The 24,163-nt window shown below is 37.9% G+C and overlaps 2 protein-coding genes across 2 annotated transcripts; one reads left to right on the plus strand and one right to left on the minus strand.

The window, feature by feature from the left end:
* Positions 1-1,557: 1,557 nt before the first annotated feature.
* Positions 1,558-2,094, minus strand: LOC122668467 (B3 domain-containing protein At2g33720-like). The gene has a single exon (XM_043865029.1). The coding sequence runs from the start codon at positions 2,092-2,094 to the stop codon at positions 1,558-1,560; it is 537 nt and encodes a 178-aa protein (XP_043720964.1).
* A 12,200-nt stretch (positions 2,095-14,294) lies between these two features.
* On the plus strand, positions 14,295-19,971 carry LOC122667987 (probable protein phosphatase 2C 33). Its single transcript, XM_043864495.1, has 5 exons — positions 14,295-14,686; positions 15,432-15,821; positions 15,909-16,026; positions 17,904-18,127; positions 19,087-19,971. The coding sequence occupies exons 1-5, from the start codon at positions 14,444-14,446 to the stop codon at positions 19,579-19,581; spliced, it is 1,470 nt and encodes a 489-aa protein (XP_043720430.1). The 5' UTR covers positions 14,295-14,443; the 3' UTR covers positions 19,582-19,971.
* Positions 19,972-24,163: the final 4,192 nt, after the last annotated feature.

Consider the following 24,163-nt stretch of genomic DNA (forward strand, 5'->3'; position numbering starts at 1 on the left):
GAGGTTCAATACCTCAGTATTGGGAAAATACTTAGCTAAGCTAACTTAAAGTAAAGCTTTACTATGAATATGAGTACTTCTAAACCCAAGCCCTCCCAAGGATTTAGGCCGACACATAATAGACCAAGACACCTCTGTAATAGAAGGAAGATAGAGGATGCCTCTCCTGAGTCCTGACTCGTCTGCTTGAAACTAAGCTAGAGAAGAGAGTTTACATGGAGTAAGTAATTAAAAGTGGACCAAATTGGGAGCCATTAGCCATAGTTAGAGTCTGGTGGTGATCCATTCCCATTCTGGTGGCTTCTCTATTCGTTTGTGCTTAAAGGGAGTTGGCCGTAGTTTAAAGTTATGAGTCTTTTGGACTACCATTTTCATCACATATGAAGCTTGGTGTATGTGTGTGTGTGTGTGTGTGTGTGTGAGAGAGAGAGAGAGAGAGAGAGAGAGAGAGAGAGAGAGAGGGGTGTCTACTTCCAGCATTGTCTATCATTTTCCCTACACTATTACACAATAGGGATTGAGTTTCCTGCGTAGCGTATGCTACGCCTCCCTATGTTTATTTCTCTCCTCCCATAGTATAGGATAAATATGTCATTTCATATGAGGGGATGAGAGAGATAAACACAGGGATGGTATGTTATGCAGCCTGGCAGCATTGTTTCTTCCATGTGCAGCGGTCACTTGACTGTGTTTGATATGCAAATTTTTGGAATAGATTCTACGTCTGAAACACAATTTGAAACCCAATTAATTATTCTCTATTTTTTTTTGCTTAAAAAATGAGATCTAGACCCATATTCAATTCAAAAATGCATGACAACCTTAGTTGATCATATGCCTTCTTAGGTTAATTACCCCTAGATTTCATACAAATTTTTTGGTTAAAGACTTTACATAATCATAGCCCTACATTTGGTTTCAAATCTACAACCACCCTCTCCCCCCCCCCCCCTATGATCCTTGAGACGAGAATTCTTATATGCATGAGGGAGGGCTACAATTATTAATCCTTAATTATTCATTTTTGACATTAAGAGATAATTGGTAAATAATATCTTTCCCAAAACTCAGCATATATAATCAGATGAACACACAAAAAAAAAAAAAAACCAATTTATTCATTTATTATTAGGCCAAGAGATTTCTACTTGGTGGTGTTTTCTACGCACTCTCACAGGGCACCGTGAAATGACGCCTTTGCTCCCTAAGTAGATACGCAGGCGTGCTCACCCATTGGAGAGCATAGGAAACACCACCAAGTAGAGATCTTTTTTCCTTATTATTATTATTATGGACTGATGTTCTCTGTGCCTCAACGCAGCATGCACCCAGACACATAGACTTGCCATTCAGGGGGGGCAGGGTGATCATGTCGCCCACCCCATGTGTCTGGGCAGCGTACGCCCTCGGCACGGAGAACATTTGGCGTATTATTATATAAGTAGCATGCAACACTAAATTTCAAATATGGGCATTACAATATAATTATATTAATAATAAACCCTGGCCCAACACTCAATAAAATATCCATTGTTCCATGACAACCCGAGTCCTTATTCATCTCATGGCCAAACTGATCAACTCTACAGGATTAGCAGGAGGAGGAGGTGGAGAAGCAGCAGTAGCAAGAGGACGAGCAGGTGGACGACTACGCACAGAAAAACGCAGCACACGAAGTCTCTGATCCCAACAAAATCCTACTTCTTCACCAATTTCCAGTGCCCTACGCCTTACAAAAGAAGGACTCCACCCAGAAGTAAGAACATAGGAAGAACCATTTTCCCACAATTTCAACTGGTGCTCCGTTAAGGTTTCGAGGTCTCTCACCGTAATCGGCAACTGTTGGCCGCGATTAATCCTATTCTGCTCGTCGGGATTTAATTTTGGAAGTAGAGAGTCTTCAACTTGATCCCTTGGCAGTACAACTTGACTATAGTTTATGTCTCTTGAAGTCAGAATCTTTTTCACTGGCCATTCTCTCATGAGATCTCGGGTTTTGAGACCACCTTGCTCCACTCTCATGTAGTATACCTGAGGTGTATCCTCCGGTTCAAAGAAGCTGTAGAAAATGGTCGGCCTTGGCCTGTTGCTCATTATATATCTTAATTTCTTGTTTTTGATAATTTAATTCGCGACTTGGGGTGGCAGGGAATGTTGGTAAGCAGTGAGTCAATATTTATAGGTTTTGAAACGGTCCGGTTTTTTACATGTGACTATGTATGTGAGGTTCAGAGTCGCGACTTAAGAATCGTGACTCTTTTTTGGAAATCTCGTACGTACGGTTGTGTCTTTTGGACGACACCCCCATGCATGCAAATGCGTTCTGCTTGCTTAAACGTCATAATAACCTATTTAAACGGTTCAACTTAAGGGTATGTTTGGTTGGCACAAAAAATGGATAGAAAAGAAGCCCGACAGATAGATATCTTACATTATCAAAGAAGAAGCCCCCCAAATAAGTATTAGGGAAATACTTACCCTTGAAGACTTTTTTTTATCCTTTTAGAGAGATGGCCGGTAGGAGAAGGTGAGAACAATTGTCTAGTATAGTTGGTAGAAGTGTGGAGTGTTAAAGTCCATCCTACTAAGACGTCTTGGATTCAAGCTTCTTGGTTCTCATCTTCCTCACTTCCCCTCCCCCCCCCCCCCCAGAATAGGATAGAATAGGTATTTCTAAAAAAAAAAAAAAAGGAAAAAAGAACTCTGTCCAGGAGTTGTGTGCCCTGTGCCTAGATACATGGGGGGAGGGGCAAAATGACCGCCAGACTTCATAAAATGCACAAATGACACTTCGCTTGATGCCCCCGTGAGCTTTTCCATTGGCCCCCACACATGCGCAAGAGCCATGCTCCTGAACAAACAACACTTACCCCCACCCACCCCCCCCCCCCAAAAAAAAAAAAAAAAAAAAAAGGAGAAGACCATGGACATTGCATAGGAGGGTATAGTGATTACCACTGACCATGCAAAAGCAACCTTTCCAACCTGCTAATTGGACAAGTTCAAGAATCCCAGAAAAAGATTCTGTTTTTAATCTTCCTAAGAAGGTACGAAGACCAAGATATTTGCCATGGTTTGGGCTCTCAGTTAGTCCCATAAGAGTAATAATGTGCCTTTTAGTAATTGAGTAGATAGTGGGGCTGAATACAATATTGGACTTGTGATAATTGATTTGCTGGCCCGAAACCCTACAATAGTCATCTAAGTATTCCACATTGCACTGCCTTCCAACAGCCCGGTCCTAGAAAATGATAATGGCGTAGATAGCACGAGAGGGTTTCTTGACATAGAATGAAGAAGTAGGGACTAAAAGGGAAACCTTAGACGGAAAATACATTGCATAATCCAATTCTCCCATGTGTTAGCAAAACCTAGTTTTAAAAGAACCTATTCAAGAAAGTCCACTCTAGATTGTCATAAACTTTATAAATATCGAGTTTTAAACATGTAAGAGACCCTTTTTCCCTTTAAAAAAACGCATGCAATGCAACATTTTGGTGAGAGATATAAACAAATGCTAATTGATTGGTCTTAAATGGCCTATATATATGTTTAAATTTTCTAAAGGATTGGAGCCATTGCTTCTCGCGTACACCTAGTATTCCACGTGTCATTACTCAAACAAAAGATTGGGAATACACTCACCAAGTCCAAGATGATCTTCCAATGGTCCATGATAAACACGACATACTCCACTTGGCACCAAAAGCAATTTTGGATTAATGAAGCCATAAGAACAAAAATAAAGTTCTTATCCATTGGTAAGGATTATCCCTAGCAGAGGAGGCCACATGGGAAGACCTCTAAAGTCTTCCAACAGCAGTTCCTTGCATACGGACTTGAGGACAAGTCCGATTCTCAAGAGGGGGAGAAAGTTGTTATGTGCATGAAGGCCATGCATGGAGGGATACGTATGTGTCATGCGGGGATAAGGCGCATTGACCGCCTTATCCTTGTTCGGGCAAAAAGTTCAGACAGGGGTAAGGCGGTCAATACGCTTCGTCTTGTGTCTACGCAGCACAGGCAAAACGGGCAGCCTGTGCCATAAAAGATCTGGATCCTCATCAAAGACGAAAGAAACCATTTTTTTTTTTTTAAGCCCATGACAAAATGGTCATCTCAAAAAAAATGGGCTAACTGGGTCGGATCGGACTCCCTAGGCCTCTATATATATATAGGTCAAGAGAGTGTATTATACAGTACAAGGTGGAGAACAATAATACATGGACATTACAATTACAAGTATGATATGTGGATTACAAATATGGTAGGCGGATATTCCTTAATAATGTCAAAGTTAAAAGAGTCATGGGCATGTCACTAATATGAAAATGGTATTTTTGTAATTTTCATGAAATTTTAGAGATCTAAATTATCTCCTCTATTTCTCTGCCCGGTCTAGTTCCCTAGTGCCCCTATAACAAGGGAATGATCATTTCACCCCAACCCAAACACTCTGCCCATGTGGAATCCACCCCTCTTATTAGAGGCACTGGGGAACTCGGCCGAATAGGGAACTAGTGGAGATAACTTTCCAATAGAAAGCTCATCGGTCCTTTAGATAAATTATCCTTGTAAGGAGAAAAATGAACATATATTTCATACTGTTACAATTTAGTTTGGCAATAAATCACAATTTCTTGTCTAGTGGTAAAACATGGGGAATCTTTAACTCCTCCAATTCTCTGCCGGACCTAGATCCCCAACGCCCCTAACAAGGGGGCGCAATAACCATTTCACCCCTACCCAACCACTCTGCCCAAGTGGGTCCACTCCGCGTTCTGTCTAAAAAGCCCAGAGATCATAAAGTGAAACATTGGGTAACTTATTTGGGGGCGCAGAGCCATAAGTGCGGTGGTCCTGTGGCCTAGTGGGCCTAACGCCAAGGGCTACTATTTCATGAATTAAATCTTGCAACTTGCCAACTTTGGCCCACCGGCCCCTCACTGGTGTAATTCTCACCGGTTCTCACTTCCATGCATGCATGGTCCTTGAGTAGTTGAGTTTCATGCCCAGCTACCATCCATCATCCACCTAAGAGTCATTTGCTCCAGTACACGGCAGCGTACACACAATGGACATGTCAAAGCTGATTTACTAATCTGAATTTGACACGTGGAATCCTAAACCTCTGAAAACTGTACTAGTAAATCCGTAATAATGGGCTATGTCCTAAGTGGAATCCATCAAATGGTGGTTTAGCATGCTCTGCGCTGCCCACAGAGAAACTTTATCGGTTTTTTGACGCTTGTGAATTGTGATCCAGACCATGGTTTGAGGAATTAGTATCGCATCGATTTATTTCTGGCTGATCCCGTTACAATGGATTGGTACAAATCAAGGGTCAAAGGTTAAAAAAAACTCTGAATTTTTATTAAAAAAATAATCTAAACGCATTGGCCAATGGGAGCACATGCAAGCATTAATCTAAGTGGAATTTCTACCTTTTCACAGGGCATCGCGGTTCTTTTGTGTGTTTCTATGTTTAAGCATATCCACAAGATCAAGTAGCATTCTTTTACCCAAAAAGAAAACGGTAGATCCTTCCAATCCATCGATTCCAATATCCATGTGGTGGACAAACTGCTAAGGCATTCCAAACACTTATATAACTTCTCCAACATTCTTGTCATTCCCCGACAATTCCCCTTCTCCTTAAGTCTCGGATCAAATCTTTCTCAAAGCTTTGCAATAACTTTCAAATATGAAATGGAGAGCCATTTTTCCCCATAATCTTCTTCAATTCTTTCTGTGCCATATGCATGCGGACGTAGAGAAGGGATCCTTGAATCCAAAACAAAACAATGGGTGAAGTCTTCAATAGAAACTAATGATATTATATGTTAAATTCGTCCAAATTCAAATTGTGAGCTATTCTACAAAGTTATTATTGGATATTTTGACATTTGATGTGTGTCGATCAAGTCCAATCTAATCAGATTAAATTAATTAATTACATTTTTGTTATGTATTTGTTATATGTTGTATAATTATTCACTAAGTATTGTTACTTGTTTCTCAACTATTGACAAATTTAGGCACTTTGTTCTAGGGTTGTTGTATTGTATAATTCTCCAATGGGGATTGGATGGAAATATAAATACAAGGATTGTGATGTATTGAATATCCATAGAAATTCCTGAATGGCTTATCGTCAATTGTGTTTGGCAACAGAAATTTTTGTTAGTTATTTTTTACAGTACTCGAGAGGCACATACCGTTACATTTGTGTTTTGTGTATCTGTGGTGTGCCAATGGTTGGTGTCTACCGATAGGACTGACTACACACCGACTGCTCGACATGCACAATATAAATGGTAACGGGGATGACACTCAATAAGGGTTTCACTACCAGTTTAGGGAGAACATTCAAGTGAGAGAGAGTTGTCGGATTGTAACTGGTTGAAATCCAGGGCCTGGTAATTGTTTTGTAAAGAGTTTGCAAAAAAATATTTTATTTATTATATTAAATTAATTAATTTTAAAAAATGTTTTCAAGTATTTATGTGTCCACCCACTGGTCACAACATTGTCAAATTTATGTACAATAGATTTGTTACATGGCGGTGATCTTATTCCATGTTTTGTTATGTCCATTATGGGTGTTAGTGATATGGAGGGAGAAAGTGTAATGAAAATTTTAACTACTAGGGGCTTTTAGGTTACATCTTTTATAGTGTCATCTTTTAGTGCAATTAAGGACAACTTAAAGGTTACCCTTTAGGATCACACCACTCAGCAATCTAGTCCATTAAAATATAACTCCTAACTGTGCTTTTCTATTTAAGAGAAGTTTCGTTGAAACCTTACAAACATAATTAAACAACACAAAATAGAGAACAAAGATTCTTATTTCTTTTCAAGCAAGGGTTTTGGACGTTGGATGTACAACTGTCAGGTGTTGACATCTCCACCTAGCACTGCCGCACTACCACACTTTAAAGAATTAGAGAGGATTTATATGACCTGGCCTCGACTTCGAACTCATCTCCTGCGACATCACAACCAAGTCCCAAAAATTTAGTCTGTTTAGATTTTAAAAAAAAATGATTAGATAAAAAATCAAAATCACCAGCAAACAAAATCAAAAGATGACTTATGGTTGGAATATTAAAAGTGTTGAAAGTCTCAATTGCCAAAAAAGGCAGTGACATTCAGCTCTCCCTTAGATCGAAATGGAGAGATGTTAAGATCAAAGATCCATCGATCAACATTAGTTAGAATAGCTACTAGATTTGGCTTAATTTTTTTTTAAAACATGACTTGATTAATTCCTGTGTATCCAAACAAAGTAAATTGTTACATCACAGATAACAAAAAAACCAACTATAATCAATTTTGAAGTTACCGGCCTGTTGGAGAAGAAAAAGTATAAATGTCAAACAGAGAATACTTCGTGGGCAACTCCATTCTCAAACCTAAGTTTCCCCAATCCAAACTCTTTTGGTGAATTTACATTGAAGAAGCAAGCGAACAACAAATTCAGTAATCAGAAAAAAAAAAAAAAAAAAAAAAAATTGAGTAGAAAAGTTTAAGTAAATATATTAATATAGTGTAAGTATAGGGGATAAAATTTTTTTCCAAAAATTATTTATGGATCAGAAGTACTTTCTTTAGAGCCTTACGTAGCTAATGTACTTGGATCCTAACGCTTGATGTTGCTTTTCTAACATTCCATGTGTATTTGAATCCACACATTTTGCTATAAATAAAGTATAAGGGAAAAAGAACTCTGCCCAAAGGCGTGGATCTTCTGCCTAGACACCGGAGTGCACAAAATTACCATTTCAACTCTATAAAGAGCGTACTCATTGCATGAGGCTCCCGCCACTGCAGAGTCATATAATGTACGCATTCTTATCCCTACTTTCATAAAGAGATTGTTTCTAGACTCGAATTCGTGATCACTTGATCACAGTGGAGCAACTCTACCGTTGAATTACCATTCTATCTCTCATGAAATAAAAAATCCCACCCCACTGATATCCCTACCGCTGTCATTGGCTCCACTCTTGTGCAGGAGCCACGCAGCCTATCAGAGATCTTCTACCCTAAAATAAAATACAATAATAGAAACAAGTGTACCTATACTTGCCAAACTCAATAATTCCATCACAAAAGCTGATTGTGAGTCGGTGCATTTATCCTGAGCTGTGATCCTTTTCCACAATAATCAGATTAATCTAATCATTTTAATACCCATCGAATTGTATTTCCATTAAAATAAAATCTCGCAAATCCCAATGACCATAAGTGGATCTTCACTGTAAGAGCTCCACATGGAATCGTGATTAAGGATTATAATTATCTGCAACAGAATTAATTAATTAATCAATCATTTATCCAAAGACACATAATATATATATGGCAGTTATAATAAGCCTTTTAGAGACAATAAATCTATACGGATAAAGTGATAAACTTTGTAGTTAGTTCCGTAATCCATACAGATTAAACCTTTACAATGGCAGCGTCGGTTCTACACAACATAACGTATCTAGGAATTTTTATTCTGACAACTCAGAATCCCAATCCTGAATCTCATCCCTTGATTCAGGTATGGACCCCATCGATTGCAAATGGACGACGGATATTGAACAAGAGTACTCAGTGGTATTATCGTAATTACAGACACTACCAGTGTTGTTTTCTAGTAATAAGGGAAGTAAATGTAACGATAATAACTAATCACAAATGGAATCCCGCTCCCGCCAAATCTATGGTACACATGGTTTGAGAAATCGGTATTGGATCACAAAAATTCCGGTATTTCGTAAATCCGAATTGGGAGACAGGGAATACCAATTCTGGGGCAATCCCGTATCAATGGATCGGTACCAACCAAAAGATAAAACATCCAATTTTTTTAAAGAAAAACAGGGGTAAATGAGGAAATCTATCTGATCTGACCTGATTCAGGGCGATCCATATGGGTCGAGATTGATCCGGATCCCGATAACGATTACTAAAACCATGTTTGTACACCAACGGATTTGGTGCCTTTTCATTATATGTGTACATGGTTGGGTAACATAAGAAAGCCGTTGCATCAGTGTTTTTTTATTAATTTTTTGGAAAAAAGAATGTTGCCTGGTTGTATTCTCCTATGCCCTCTCACAAGGGGCTGTGAAATGACCAAGCAACCCCCTATTGGACATCCCATTGGCTGGGGTTAACGCAGGTTGCACACAACCACACAACCTGACAGCTATCCCCCCCCCCCCCCCCCAACCCACCCTTTTTTAGGGGTATTGCAATATGCATGTGTGAATCAGTTCTTTGCATTTGTGTCCTCTTTCTTTAGTACTCATTCCTTCCCTAAAGAATGTAATCACACTTTGATTTGCTTGACTCCCAAAAAAAAGAGGGTGCAATGAGGTTACAGATTTTAGAGGGATTAAAGTGGCCTGACATGCCCTTGAAGTTTCTCATTTATTTTTTGTTGAAGATATTTTCATTTTCTGTGGTGCCATTGATGAAGATTTCTTTATTATTAAATCCATTCTTGGTCTTTTCTCTGATTTGTCTGGGCAAGATATTAATTTTAAAAGAAGTGAATTGTTTTTTAGTAAAAATGTTTTCCAGACTGATGGTCGAAGATTTTGCTCTTTAATTGGCATCAAAGAAATGTCCCATGAATCCCATTACCTGGGTTCCAAACTCTTTCACTCTAGATCGAAATCTAAAGATCTGAATTTTATTGTGGATAGAGTTAAGAATAGATTATCTTCTTGGAAAACTAACTTCCTCTCCTTCGCAAGTAGAAGAATTTTTGTTCAATTTGTCTTAGCTTCAATCCCTACCTATCTCATGTCTTGCTTTCTCTTTCCCTCAAAAAATCTGTGAGACCCTAAACTCCATTTGCCTTAAATTTTGGAATGGTGCCTCTAAAAAGCTTCATCTCATTGGTTGGGATAAGATGTTCTCTCCAATCTTTGAAGGGGGATTAGAGCTCAAGAAATCTTCCTCCCATAACAAAGCTTTGCTTCTCAATTTGGGATAGCGCTTGATCACTAACAATGATGCTTTGTGGGTTAAGATTTTAAAGGCCAAGTGCTTTCATAGTACTTCCCCTTTTGATAACAAGGCCCTTTTCAAATGAAGTTCCTGGACAAGGAATAGTATTACCATTGCTCTTCCCATTCTAAAAAAGAATACTTTGGTCTCTATTGGTAATGGGGAATCTACTTACTTTTGGGTTGATCCTTGGATACCTTTCATTCCAGGTTTGTCATTATCTCTTGGCTTCCATTCCTATGAGCATCAGGGCCGGGTGAAGACTGTTGTTTCCCCAAGGCAATGGAACAGACCTATACTTTACTCTATGCTTCTTCCTTTATTTGTAGATGCGATTACTAAAACTACAATTTCGGGCAATGTGGATCGAGGGTTATGTACTTTGTCTCATGATGGTTGATTCTCCACCAGTCTTGCCGCAAAATTTGTATCTCATTCTAATCACCCCTCTAGAATTACTTCTTTATCCAAGTGATGGCGTTTCCTTTGAAAGTTAAAATTGCATCCTAAATTTAAACTATTTTTTTTTTTTTTTTTTGACGTGTTTTACATGCAGGAATCCTAGATAAAGCTATCCTCTCCAAATGGATTTTGATTGAGCCATATTGTATTTTTTGTGGTTCTTATGCATAGTCAATTTGACATCTCTTCCTCTCCTGTGATTGGTCTAAGCATGTTTGGGCTGCAGGTCCTCTGGGACTGAGAACAGAGTGCTTAGGTCACTCTTCCTTAGCTTATCTTTGTGCCTCTTTCCTCAATGATAGATTCCTTGATAACAATCTCTTTCTTGGTTTTTCTCTGTTTTTATTGTAACTTGTTACTATATTTGGTCTCTCCGGAATGAGGTTATTAAGGGCTTAGCTAAGCCTGGCCCCAATATCGTTCTTAATACTATTTGTAGATGGTTAACTGATATGGATATTCATCTCCCTATAACTATCCCTATTGTGGATCATTCCACGTTAAGTTTTGTTATTTCATGTGCTCATGTAATTGGACTCCTCCCCCTTTTTAATTTTCCAATTCTAATTTGCGCAAGGATTGTTATCCCAGTCCTAAGAACCTCTGCTTGGGCCTTTTGCATTTCGATGGATGGTTCCGTTCTTGTGCATACTAACAATGATAGCGAAGCTTGCATGGGATTTTGGAGGGTTTAAAATAGGCTCGAAGTAGGAATGTCCTCCTTAATTCATGAAGTTTGGTGCGAAAGTCATATGATTCCTAACTATTTTCTTCATCTATGGAGAGGAATTTGGAACTAGAGATCTTTCTCTCTGCTTACTCAGAATTTTGATCTGTTTAAAAACACAATCTCTTTTGTTAATAGATCTCGCAATGTTCAGGAGGTGGTTCGATACCTTGCCTCTACTACTTTATTTGGCCATTTTGAGTTTTTACATACCCCGAACAATGAATATATTTCTTAATATTAATTGTATTTCATTTCCATAAATAAAAAAAAAAAAAACAAGATAGAGTGAATTTAAAAAAAGAAAAAGAAAAAGAAAAAAAAAATGTTTCTTAATGATACCTTTGTATATATACTAAAAACAGTAAAACTTGACAACTTTTATTGCCCTTTGTTTTATACTAAAAAAGTTGTTCCAAATAAGGATATAATAGGATTTTCAAAAATAATTTGAAAGTTATGTCATTATCAAAAGATATCATTGTCATGCACAGTTACTAATACACAAGTGAAATGACACAATAAATCTTGTTGAAAATTTTTTTTGTGTCATATAATAAGGTAAAAAAAGTAAAATTACAAATTATTTAAAAGGTGTCAAATAATTTTATTTTTTCCATCCTACCAATAAATGTAGCTTTTGACCTCTTTGTCATTCTTTGAATTTTAAAATTCTTATATTATCTTTTATTAGTTCATTTTTGCTTTTCTTTCATTGTACTATTAAATATACCTTTTGAGTATGTATTGAAATAACCTAATTATAATAATAATAATATTTTTTTTCTGTAAGAGTTATATTATTCTTTCAATGTCTATATTTAATTTTACCCTCACTTTAAATAATTTATTAGAATAAGACATGGGCAATAGAAAATGGGAGTATCTAGCCGACACCTTTATAGGTGTATATAGAATTTAACCCTTTCTTTTAAATGCCCCTTGTCTTTTCTTAAAAGTTCTTCAAGTTATGGGTATAAAAGGATTTTCAAAAATAATTGAAAAGTGATATCATTACCTCATTATCAAAAAGTGTCATTGCCATGCACATATTTCGGGTATACATGTGAAATGATAATATTTACCCTCATTGAAAAAAATTGCATGATTCTAAAAAGGCAAAAAAATAAAGTTACAAATTATTTAACACCTTAAGGGCTCATTTTGTCACTAAGAAAATCCCATAAAAAAAGTTACGACTTCTCATTTCACAACCTTGGTAACAAGTTGCACTCAACGCTAAAAGTTATTGGGTTGTTGGAAAAAGAACTGTGGGGGAGTGTGTCAGTGTGTGAGTGTGTTGTGCTTAGACATAGGGGCTGAAATGACTGCTTCGGCCCCATGAAAAACTCATTTGCCACCCCACGATTCTTCTACACACATTCCCATTGGCTTTGCACACAAGCATGGGCCACGCTCCCCCTCAGAGAATTCTTCCATGTTTTACAATACTTATGTTGAATATAAATTTAAAGCTTTGTCAAAATGACACCTCTATAGGTGTACATAGAAGGATCTTTGTTCTTGTATATAGAAGGATCTTTATCCCCTTCAATTCCCCCTAGTGCTTGTAATAAGGAGGTGGGGGCGCAATGACCACCCTACCCCTACCCAAATACTTTGCCCGGGTAGGGTCCATCCCCCTTATTATAGGCACTGGGGAACTAGAGGAGATAATCTTTCGAATATAGAAACACCTTCTTTTGATTGTCTTTTATATTGTTCCAAAAGTTTCTTACTGTGGAATAAAAGAAAGTTTAAAAATAATTTATGATTGTTTCTTTATAAAAATTGTCATTATTTTACACTAAGAGAGTAGAAAATAAAATTATAAATTATTTAAAGGATGCCAATAAGAAAAAAATATATTTTTTGGGTAACTATAGGTCATGTTTAGGGATTTGACCGAAATTTTCCTAAAAATATTAGAACAAGAAATCACTGTTTGATCGCGTGGCTCTACACTAGTGTAGGGGACCAATGAGAACGCAAGCGATGGCATCAACATGGATCCAAATTTTATCCAACAGGATGGGTGGGAGCTTGGGAGGTAATTTTGCGCTTTGGGTAAAGGGGCTACGCGACCAGGGAGCCCTCATTTTCTAAAAAAGAAAATATAAATAAAAAACGAGAGAGATGTGTGTGTAGAAAAAACAAAAAACAGGAGAAGAAAGAGAAACCATGGAATTGGTATTGGAATCTCGATCGGGTCAAGCATCCAGAAGCTCAAAAGCGAAGGTCTTTTGTTCTTTTTTCTTCTCCGTATCTCCATCTCTCCTACAACTACTTCTGCTTCACCCCTCTCTTTCTTTCTGTTCAGATTCTTCAGATTTCTAGGATTATGCTTTGATTCGATTTGATTTGATTCTCCTTTCTTCAATTTTTGTTTGTTTTCCAAAGCGATGGATCCCTCGGTTCGTGTAATTGTATCTCCCTTTTCTTTTATCTCTATCAGTTCGAGTTCGAGTCCGGATTCTATTTCTTCCTTTCTTTGATCTCTGTGGACAAATCCTTGATATTATTGTTCCTCTTCTGGTTTTATATCTGCTTGTGAACTGTGAATGATTTCTCTTTGGTTCAGATATCGATTACAATCCGTTCTGTTACAATTCCATCTCTTTCGGTTATGTTCAGTTTCGCATAATTTTGATGGATAGGCTTATCCCTTTTTGCGAATAAGCTGGCCTCGAGATCCGTGAAATTTTTTTTCTTTATCCGTTTTGTTTTGCGATTCTGATATCTGTGGAGAGCTTTCTGGTGGAGAAACGCAGTAATTTAGAAGGTCGATTGTTTTCGCGGAAAAAATATTTCTTTTTTTCATCTTTGGGCCTTTTCACAGTTCTGCTTTGTAGAAAAAAAAGTCATAGGCTTTTCATAAAATAAAGAAGGCAATTGAAACAGTGAAATTTCGTGCGCTGCACTTCCAAGACTTCTAGGGACACCGAAAAGATTTGCTTTTCAAACTCTGTGTGCTGCACTTTTATCTTTTGGGAGATTGGATTGGATCTGACTCGATCCGAAGTTTTTCTGGGCAAAATTTTATTCCATTTTTAAGTGCTTCAATTGGAGAGCTTGAAGAGTGTCTCATAATCAATTGATTTTATTGCTTTGCCGTGTGTTGGTAATAGCAAAACCGGATTTTCAGATTTGTTTCTTACGGATCCTGCCGTTGAAAAGAAGTGCTGTGGTTTTTCTGCTGTTCTGGAGTGCCTACTGAACATCATCAGGGCCCTGAGGATGGGGTCCTGCTTATCGGTGGATGGGAGGAGTGGTCTCCCTGGTTCGCCGACTTCTGAGTCGAAGAGGAAGAGCGGAAGAAGGAGGCGTGGGATGCGAACTTCTTCGTTCGATTACAAGAGGGATGAGCAGCTGCGTAGGATTCCAGGGAGGATGTTCTTGAACGGGGCTAACGAAGTTGCTTCTCTGTTTACCCAACAGGGCAGGAAAGGAACCAACCAAGATGCTATGATCGTTTGGGAGGTATTTTTTCTCTTTACCATCTCAAACATGCTAGTTTGTCATTAATTGTGTTATTTTTCCTTTTTAATTGATCAAGTTTGTTTGAGTTCTTCAATTGTTGGGATTTACAGGCCTGTTGAATACAGAAACGTTAAAATCTGTTCTCAGTTTATACCGAATTGGAGCTTCCTTGCTTTTCCGTTATTTGCCCTTTTATGGGTATCACCTGGGAATTTGCTTCACATATCTTCTTCTCTTAATTCTGGATTTTTTTTGTTGGGCCAAGTTTTGGTCACCCACAGTGAAGAGAAACTTTCTCCTTTTTTATTTAACCTCTTCAAAAACATGTATATATTTTCTTTTTCTTTTTTTGGGTGAATATGTATTTATCTTCTTAATTGTGCTTCCTGATTTGATCATACTTGAAAGAACTGTATACTGACGAATTCATTTTCCAAAGAAAATTGAATATTCTCCTTTCTTCTTTGAACGCATGTTCTCTGTTCTCCCCTTCCCCCTATTCTGCTTGAACAAATATTCAAGTTCCTTCATCGCAGGTGAATGTTCCAGTGAGGATATGCTCATAATGGTTCTACTGAGGTTTCATCTTATCATTGTTGTTATTGTTGTTGTGCTGATTCGCTTCAGTTCTATCCTTCCTCTCACCATTACTGCTTCAGTTTTAGTTCAGATCTAGTATCATTACCATCTTCATGTGTAGGCATCAGAAAGTCCATTTTCTCTGAAAGATGTTTTGTATTTACAGAATTTTGGTTCGAGAACAGACACAGTCTTCTGTGGTGTTTTTGATGGCCATGGTCCCTATGGCCATATGGTTGCAAAGAGAGTGAGAGATTCTCTTCCATTGAAGTTAGGTGTCCATTGGGAAGTAAATATAGGCAGCAATGAAGTGTCCAGAGAACTTAGCAGCAGTGTCTTGGGAAGCATGAATTCTGAAGAAACTGCCTCTTTATGTCTTGATGAAGTATCCAGGGAATCTATAGATCTTGAAGAGAAGGAGAAGCACCCAGATATTTTTTTTACACTGAAAGAGTCGTTTCTAAAGGCTTTCAAAGTTATGGATAAGGAACTGAAATTGCACCACAATATTGATTGTTTCTGTAGTGGGACAACTGCAGTCACCCTGATCAAGCAGGTATTGGATTATGTGCCTTACGAATTTTAATTTAACAGACTTCAGCTAGAGTTCTTTCCAGGTCACAAATGTTTTAGTTGTGTTTAGGGTCAGGATCTTATTATTGGAAATGTTGGGGACTCTAGAGCTGTACTGGGTACAAGGGATCAAGATGAAACACTTATCCCTGTTCAGTTGACTGTGGACCTCAAACCAAACCTTCCAGGTATGTTTCTCTATGATGAAAGTGCTATCAACTTCTCCTGTAATTTATTGGTGTTTTAGCATCTCCAAAGTTCTATGCCCTTGTTTTGGTACGAAAATAACATCTTAACTGCCTAGAACAGGTTAATCTTTATTTGAAACTGGGTCATACCTCTAACTGTAAGTACATGTTCATTTCTCTCCATCAAATGGAAATGTTTCTTGGTTGAATTTAACTTGACTGCATAGAGTGATCAAATGTGAAATTCAACAAAATGATGCTTTGTGTTGAGATGTGTAGGATCGTTAAAACATATAATGTGCTAAAACAGGCTATATATATATGCATTGAAGAATTGGAAGCAATTCCCAGTTGAGATATCTAGTTAAGAATGTAGGATAGGATGATGTAAGTAAAGCCTGATGCTACATGTACGTGGACTCTTCCAAAGTGCAATATCAATTTAAGAGGTACAGCAGAAAGATGGACATGAAGTGTCACCAATTTCCATTTTGTCAGGTCATCTATCTGCTTATGTATTCCTTGTCCTTCTAAAACAAGAAATGGATTAGCTTTTCTATGCGATAAAGCTCATACTGAAAACAAGCTCAAGTTCTGAAAATTAACTAGACATTGGAATGGTAGCCATAGCAGTTTCAAATCCTTGTGTTAACTATTAATCTGTTTTATAGAGATGAGTGGGAGATTATACACAGAGTATAATGTAGCAAACCTGAACCCAAAAATCCAATGGGTATCTAAACTCAATTTAACTCAATTAAGCCTTCTCCAAAAAAAATGGGGTTGGCTACATGAATTCTGTTCCATCATTTAATTTTATTTAAGGTCAAGTTAATTGTCAAGCTGGGCTATTCATATCCTTTATCACTACTTTCCAAGTCACTTGTGGTCTACCTTTTTGTTGTTTAATCCCTTTAATCGTTGTCATAACACTCTATTCAATTCAACTCCGCCTTATCCCAACTAAATAGGGCCAGCTACATTCATGGTTTCAAATTTCGGTATTGGATCTACCATATAGGTATCACCTGAGGCCGATACCGTATTGCCATAATGATTCGTAGTAAGGGTCAAACCGTAAAAAAAAAATCGATTTTTTAAGAAAATGAGGGCAAAACTGTCCAATATGGGTCAATATGTCCAATCTGTATCGGTATCGGACGAGACGGATACCGATATTTTAAACCATGTCTACATTGATCCTCTTTCGCCAATCAACTCTATTTAAAGCCATACATATTGTCAGTCCTAAGCTGTGCATGTTTTTACTCACCACTTCTCCTAGTCATTTACCTGCCTATGGCTCTTTTAGTGTCTTCAATCTGTATCATATAATTCTTCCTTACTGATGCATTCAAAGATTTGCGTTGTACATGTCCATGCCACCATAAGCGAATTTTTCTCAACTTATCATGTATTGGAATTTGGAGCTACACCTAAATTAGCTCTAATTTGTTCAGTCCTTATTTTATCTTTTCTAGTTTTCCACTCATCCATCTCAACACCGTCATTTCAGCTAAACTATGTTTATATGTTGTTTCTTCACCACCCAATGTTCAGCCCCATACATCATATATGTATATGGTACTGAAATAATATGTTTAACTAACTTTCCATGTAAATTGTGTGTAAAGAATAACCAAATACATGATAAATTAGGATTGTGGCGGAAATGAAAATGTAAGTCTTTATGCTTCAAATGTTTCTGTTTTGTATGCACTATCCTTGTTATGTAGGTAAAAATATACATTGTCATGAGCTAAAGTGAAGGTGTGAAATGAGATGAAAAGAAAAAAGAAAATGTTTGATCCAAATATTGTCTAAGTTTGTTTTAAAAATTTTAAAATTCTTTTCCCCATCTTTTATTTTGATTCTAGCGGAAGCCGAGCGAATCAGGAAATGTAACGGAAGGGTTTTCGCCCTTCAGGATGAGCCTGAGGTTTCTCGAGTGTGGCTGCCTCACAATGACTCCCCTGGACTGGCAATGGCCCGGGCTTTTGGGGATTTCTGCCTCAAGGATTTTGGTTTGATCTCTGTGCCAGAGATATCTTATCGACACCTCACTGAGAGGGATGAATTTGTAGTGTTGGCTACAGATGGGGTAAGAGACTAATCAAAATATTGATCTTTTATTCCTCGTTGTTGTCTGTTTAGTTTGAATGCAATATATATATATATTATTGCAGCTGTGCAATCTGCTCATGATCCTTCACATTTTGTAATGTTTTAAGCTGTTGTTTTGAGATGCAACTTTTAATTTGATGGGTTTGATATTCTGTCTGTAAATATGTACTGTGATTATTACATAGTTCGTCTGGTTCTGACTTGTACATGTAGTGGGTTGAGAGGTCGTCAACTACCTATTACTTCAGTCATGTAATAGATATATTCTTACCAATGAAATGGCTGCATATACTTAAATGCAATGCCTGGTATTTGGAGGACTTTGCAGCAGGTGTCGCTGTGTGGGAGCCTGCCTGCTCTATGAGGTCTGATATATCCATCTTCCGCAGCAGGCTGAATCACTTTACCGTAGTTGCCATTCCATCCATATAAAAATCAGGCAGTGTTGCATAATTTTTGTAGACTATCTGGTTCACTCATTTGGCTAGCTTTGTCATGAAAAGACAAACGAAAAAGAGAAATAACAGCAACCATGTTGGGTTCCATGCTTGAAGCCTACAGCCTGATCTATTTAGCGATTGATTGATACAAGAATCTGATTATTGTCTAATCAGTGGTAGGATGTGGGGTGTAATTATATCTGTTAAATGTGCAGAAAGCCAGAAAGTTTGAGCAGATCTCATACTTGTATTCCAATTGCTGATCAGCTGATCTAGATTCAGAGAGATGGGTGATCTTACCTGCTCTGCTCATCAATAAAACTTTTCCCTTTTTATGAGGGAGATGAAAAATGTTGGTTTCTCTTGTACTTGCACAGCTTTGAGCTGTGGAATGCTGATTTAGTCTTTGGCAATCAGTGCTGTGTTTCATGGGCCAGATTTTTTTTTGTGAACTTTATCATTCTCCAAATTCATAATTTGCTTGGACTCTTGGCAGGTCTGGGATGTGCTATCAAACAAAGAAGTCGTAGACATAGTGGCATCAACGCCAATACGTTCTACAGCTGCTCGAGCCTTGGTCGAGTCAGCAGTTCGTGCATGGAAATTCAAATACCCGACCTCCAAGATTGATGACTGTGCGGTAGTCTGCCTCTTCCTTGACTCCAACTCGGACAATTCCAGTCCCTCCTTCTCCAAAGCGAAATCACAGTCGACTTCGTTCAACCAACATGAGTGTAGTCATGAGAAACAAGAGCCTCAAAGCCTAGGTGGGCTGAATCGATCAGGAACAGTACGAGCAGGTCCTGAGATCCAGCCAGAGGAACAAGAGGAGGAAGAAACCCTGAATGAAGCTACAAGGCTGACGGGGATAGGAGAGGACTGGTCTGCTCTGGAAGGTGTCTCAAGGGTGAACACATTGTTGACTCTACCAAGGTTTATTGCTGGACCTGAGGATAAAAGGCACACTGGAGGTACAAAGACTCGGAAATGATTGAAGGTGTTAATTTTGGTTTCAGTTTTCTTGATCATAGCATCACCAAAATCATATCTATTTTCTTCTTCTTTTTTTTTGTTTAATTATTTATGATTTCCCTTGCTACAGAAAGGAAGTGTTTGTAGGGGGGGCATCATTTGTTTATTTTGGTTCGGAGAGGTGGACCGGGCTTTATTAGCGTGTCTGGAGAATCCTCCTTTCTCTCTCTATTATATCTGGGTAGATATGGAAGTTTTGTAAAAAAAAAAAAATTGTACTCCATGTTCTTTTGAATTTTCCTTGGTGGGGGTGGGGGGGGGGTTTCTTATCTTCTTGTTTTGTTCTTTTGGTGATAGTGTTATTTCTTATTATTATGTTGATAATAATTTTGTGATATTGAAGCCTCCTGAAAAATTGCATGTACTGAGTTGAACTGTCATTTTTTGGCCATAATTACAATTTCCCTTGAAGGCTGTATTTTGTGTTTTGTTTTTTTGTTTCTTCTGTTCTTAGGTGTAATATAAGCTTTCACATCACCAGGAAACTTGACATCCCTTAGCAGCCATGAATTTTACATTTTTTTTTTAGAAAAAAAAATTGGGATAAATGTCAGGGTTTCAGCTGTGTACCTCAGATGGTACTTTTACAGGTTTGGCATGCTTACAATGTTCTTATCATCATCAAATATTAAAAAAAAAAGGTGTACCTAGTGCATGAGGCTCCCACCATTGCACGGTCTGGGGAGGTGCAGTTCTTTATCCCTCTTTTTTTTATAGTTAAGGTGGGAGGGATGTTGTGAACCAATAGGCTTGAACAGTTGAATCCAAAACCACCTGATAGCAATGGGTTTTTACACACCACAAGCTACCAAGTGCGCTATGCCAAGTGCTCCCTTTATCCCTTTTGTTGTTCATTGCCTACCTGTTGAGAGAGAGAGAGAAATGCTACTCTAAGAATTACAATATCATAAAGTTCTCTATATGTACATTGATTATGAAATTTTTTCTTTTGGTAAACATTGATTATAAAATCCAAGGAACAGAATTCTGGGTTTATGGAACTCTTTAAGAACTGTCAAAGTCCAACATGTAGTGACAGTCATAAAGAAGCTGTTGCCTTTTGTCCTGTAGGAGTTGATGGCGGAACATTTGAACACTACGCCCCAACTCAAGAAAGGTTGGGGCCATAGCTGTCCTTGTTGAATTTGTTGGCAATGAAAATGGTGTCTCATCTTATTTGTCTATGGTTCTTTCTATGGCGTGCTTATTGCTATGCTCAAGGTCTTCATAATAACTACCTTTAGACTTGTTAGACCTTACCTAATCATATGGAGTTGACTGGTCACCTTCATCTTTAAGTTTAAGAGAGTTGTAAAAATAAGAATAATGAGATAACTAAAATTTTTCTGAATCGTATTCAAATAGTCATTCAAAATGTTGCCAAATGATGCTCAAAAAATGTTGTATGTTGACTGATTCACGTCACTTAATGTTGTCCTAAAGATTATAACTTGACGTTTCATATAGTTCAATCGGGAAATGTGTGAATTGGTCTTTAAGATAACACAATCCTTAGCATTCACAAGTAGTAGTGCACTCTCCTACTGCATCCTTTGAGTTCTACAAAAAATTGTACTTGGATTCAATGCAAAAATCTTGAAAATACAGTAGGTAAAACAAAGGAAATAATGAATTGTGTGTTATGTGAGTAAGCACACAAGAAGAGAATTGTGAGAGAGAAGAGAGAGAGAGAGAGAGAGAGAGAGACTATACAAATGCTTTTAGGGAGAAAGAACGTTACCTGGTTGTGTGCAATGCACGGCCCCTGCACTTAGACATAGGGTCGCATAAAATGACCGTCGTGCCCCAATGGAAAGACAGAAATCCCTAGGGCACAACGTCATTTTGTGCAACCTTGTGTCTGGGCGTAGCAACCGCACTGCATGCGATCAATAGCATTCTCGTCCCATGCTCTTAATTTGAAAGGTCAGAGACGACCTCTACTTATAGAGGTGAAAAACCCGTTGAAAACATCCTTTCCAAGAGAGGCGAGTCTTTAGAAAACTAGTCGTTACCGACCCTAAAAGGGTTCTGCACAACTACAAGAACAAAGTCGTTGGTGTCGTTGACAAGTCAAACAACGTCTACTAAATGAACTAACGCATTGAACATAGAGCCAATTGAGCCGATGGAGGTGCCAACATCCACAGAAAGGCCCGACGTCGTCTATGCCCTAACGATGTCAGTAAAACATTTGTTAATGTCGGACAGAGAGTGAAAGAAGCTAGAAGTTTTTGACAGACCCTGACTTAGATTATATTATGTCCAGCATCAAACGATCTACGACTAACATCGGGAAAAACCCCAAAGGCTTTGAATGTGAACCTCTGACGTCGGCCAAAATAAATTTGGATTCATATCCGATCCGAAGTATAAAAAATATTATATATATTAATGTCTTGCCACACCACGACTCGGCCATGCTCGACATTCACGTGTGTGTATAAAGTAACCTGGACCAAATCTAGACATGTGGGAGGAGAGATACATCTCTTCAAGGAACTCTACCCTTAGATTCTCATTCCTACATATTAAACTCTTTACATTCTGTTCCACTTCCAACATGGGAGTAAAGTTTACACATACAAAGTGTCTTTCTCTAAAGCAACTCACAAAACTAAATCCTTGTGGGAAGGAACACACAAAAAGAAAAAAATTCAAAACCAAATAAAGGTATTTTGAAACTTATTTTAATAGAATAATTTCCAACAGTTAGTACCAAAGAAGTAGAAGCAAGACTGATGGAGCAAGATACACTATTATGATTCCTATTTTGAAAGTACAGGTTAGGCATTAGGATTAAGTTTTCCTTCACTTGTGAGTAAAGAAAAATTCCTTCATCACTCGTGATGTTTGTGATTGGGCTCTTGTGTCATCATTAGTTTCCATCACCATTATACAAGGCAAAAAATTATCATTTCCCATGCTAATCAAAAGATCATATATCTATGGTGAAGATATTCTCTCTTCACCATAAATGTAGAAAAATTGGACCCTAGGTAATCTATGTATATCTATTTTAGGATAGGGTTCCAGTGCCTACAGTGTAGAGGTCTCCCACGCCACACCAATCAGGGTATAGTAGACGGTTTCGTCGATAGAGGGCCACATAGTCACTAAAATTTTTTGGTGGAACCAATTTGTCTGTACGGCGCCTCAGCCAATACTTGACCAAGGCAATCCTAAGGTCATTCAAGCCATCATAACATTCACCCAAACTGATTTCAAAATAATCGACGGTACATGTTTTTGCGCACGAACCATGACACTTTGTCGAAGCTTGCTTGACCTAGCCTACATCGATGCTTCATTGCTCGCCCCAACAATCCCTCAACGTCGCAACCTGTAATTAGTGCCACTCCAACTCAACAACTCAAGGCTACCACTAAGCCAACCATCTTTTTTACACCCAAGGTGTCATTCCAGCCCACTTGAATGGAACAATGTATGCGCAAGGCTTGCCAAACCTACAACACACTCGCCCATGTTGGTCGTCACTATCGCAATATGCTTGCTAATAGCTAACACCAACACGGACTCCTCCAAGGCATGCCTAACCCAAATGATGCCTAGGACATGCACACTTGCATATATGAAATGAAATAGCCACTCTCTCAAGCATGTGTGCCATTGACACATAGTTAATGCTAGTAGCATCCACAGTCCCAAACCTCTACTTCCCCGACAATACGTCATGCTAGCGCTTTCCGTAGAATATGGTCCACGTCAGTAACCAAACCTACAAAGGAAACACTCATTTCCCATTTTTTCTTTTGAGTACCTACCCATTGGATTTGTTCATGGAATACATGTGCTACCAATGTATGCGCAGTTAGGCCAATCCCACACACATTGCTTATTGTGTGTAAACATCGAATTTGGTCACCTCGAGGATTTTATCAATACTGATGGAAAAGAACCTCTTGGAATTTCATCGGAAATCATAGTCACGAAAAAGTTCAGGGGTTTTCAGGTAAAATAGGGGGGAGGGGAAAAAACCCTAGTGGTGGGTTTAACTTCCAATTCTTCCAGTTCGATCCCAAACTTCATTAAACCAGTGTGTTTCATCATCACAAATCATGTGTTAGAAAATGGTGTGAAAAAGGTTTAGTTTAGCTACTATTTTGTTCAAACTATTGTCAGTTGGACCCTATTGCCCAAGTCTTACTCTTGGATAGTACATGTAGAAACCTTTTCAAAGACACTTGGCTCGGATATAGGGTTAGGGAGATACAATCTTTTAAAAGTGAGGAGACTAAAGAAAAAGAAAAATAAAATTAAAATTAAATAAATATATATATATATATATATATATATATATATATATATATACATAATAATCTTACGATATACAACTAGTGCCATTACATACGTGTACACGGAAAATGTGTACAACAATAATTTTGATAATGATTTGATGATGTCACTTTCGAATTATTTTTGAAAACCCCTTTATATCCTTATTTTGAAAAAACTTCTAAGAATAAGACAAAGGGCAAATACAAGAAGATGTAAAGTTCTAAATACACCGGTAGAGATGT

The sequence above is a fragment of the Telopea speciosissima genome, chromosome 7, assembly GCF_018873765.1.
Source record: "Telopea speciosissima isolate NSW1024214 ecotype Mountain lineage chromosome 7, Tspe_v1, whole genome shotgun sequence".
NCBI lineage: Eukaryota > Viridiplantae > Streptophyta > Magnoliopsida > Proteales > Proteaceae > Telopea > Telopea speciosissima.

What these genes read in the sequence shown, in the direction of transcription:
- LOC122667987 (XM_043864495.1), top strand. Translation starts at nt 14,444, where the DNA reads ATGGGGTCCTGCTTATCGGTGGATGGGAGGAGTGGTCTCCCTGGTTCG. An exon ending in ATGCTATGATCGTTTGGGAG is followed by an intron (nt 14,687 to 15,431) that starts GTATTTTTTCTC and finishes TTGTATTTACAG; the next exon opens with AATTTTGGTTCGAGAACAGA. An exon ending in TAGTGTTGGCTACAGATGGG is followed by an intron (nt 18,128 to 19,086) that starts GTAAGAGACTAA and finishes GACTCTTGGCAG; the next exon opens with GTCTGGGATGTGCTATCAAA.
- LOC122668467 (XM_043865029.1), bottom strand. Translation starts at nt 2,094, where the DNA reads ATGAGCAACAGGCCAAGGCCGACCATTTTCTACAGCTTCTTTGAACCG.